Source organism: Egretta garzetta, unplaced genomic scaffold, assembly GCF_000687185.1.
Source record: "Egretta garzetta isolate BGI_Z169 unplaced genomic scaffold, ASM68718v1 scaffold287, whole genome shotgun sequence".
Classification (NCBI taxonomy): domain Eukaryota; kingdom Metazoa; phylum Chordata; class Aves; order Pelecaniformes; family Ardeidae; genus Egretta; species Egretta garzetta.
Window position 1 is genome coordinate 874,075 of NW_009260435.1, and position 703 is coordinate 874,777.

The 703-nt window shown below is 63.0% G+C and overlaps 1 protein-coding gene across 1 annotated transcript in view; it reads left to right on the top strand.

The window, feature by feature from the left end:
• The window catches only part of NR2E3 (nuclear receptor subfamily 2 group E member 3), a 6,498-nt gene that overhangs the window by 3,570 nt on the left and 2,225 nt on the right, over positions 1-703 (top strand). The window contains 2 exon segments of the mRNA XM_009643768.1: positions 9-145; positions 371-602. Coding sequence (XP_009642063.1) covers positions 9-145; positions 371-602 — 369 coding nt within the window.

A 703-nucleotide genomic window follows, 5' to 3' on the forward strand; every position in this document is an offset into this window, starting at 1 on the left:
GCGGGCAGCCAGTGAGTACCAGGTGGCACCGTACCCGGCAGCCAGCCCCGAAAATGTCTACGAGACCTCAGCGCGTCTCCTCTTCATGGCTGTGAAATGGGCCAAAAACCTGCCTGTCTTCTCCAACCTGCCTTTCCGTGACCAGGTGGGGTTGGGGACCCTGCCGTGGGACAGCAGGGACCCCAAAAATGTAGGCAACCAGTGGGATGGGGATGGCTGGAGCATCCCCACAGCATTCACCGCAGGGTCTTGGGGTGCCCCTCGGGAAGATGCACTTCAGCCCAACCCACCATACGGGCTGCAGGTGTTGAAGGCTTTGGGAGTGACGGGGGTTTTTGGGGGTGTGTCCCCTGTCCCCCCATCTCCCCAGGTGATCCTGCTGGAGGAAGCATGGAGTGAGCTGTTCCTGCTCTGTGCCATCCAGTGGTCCATGCCCCTGGAGAGCTGCCCACTGCTGGCCGTCCCCGAGCCAGCCCCTGGCAAGCTGCTGCCAGCTGCCCTGGATGTCCGGGTGCTGCAGGAGACCCTCAGCCGCTTCAAGGTGTTGGCTGTTGACCCCACTGAATTTGCCTGCATGAAGGCAGTGGTGCTCTTCAAACCAGGTGAGGGACCCACCAGCACCCACTACCACCCACCCCCGTGTCCCCACCCCATCCCATCACCCCCTTGTCCCCACAGAGACCCGGGGCCTGAAGGCCCCTGA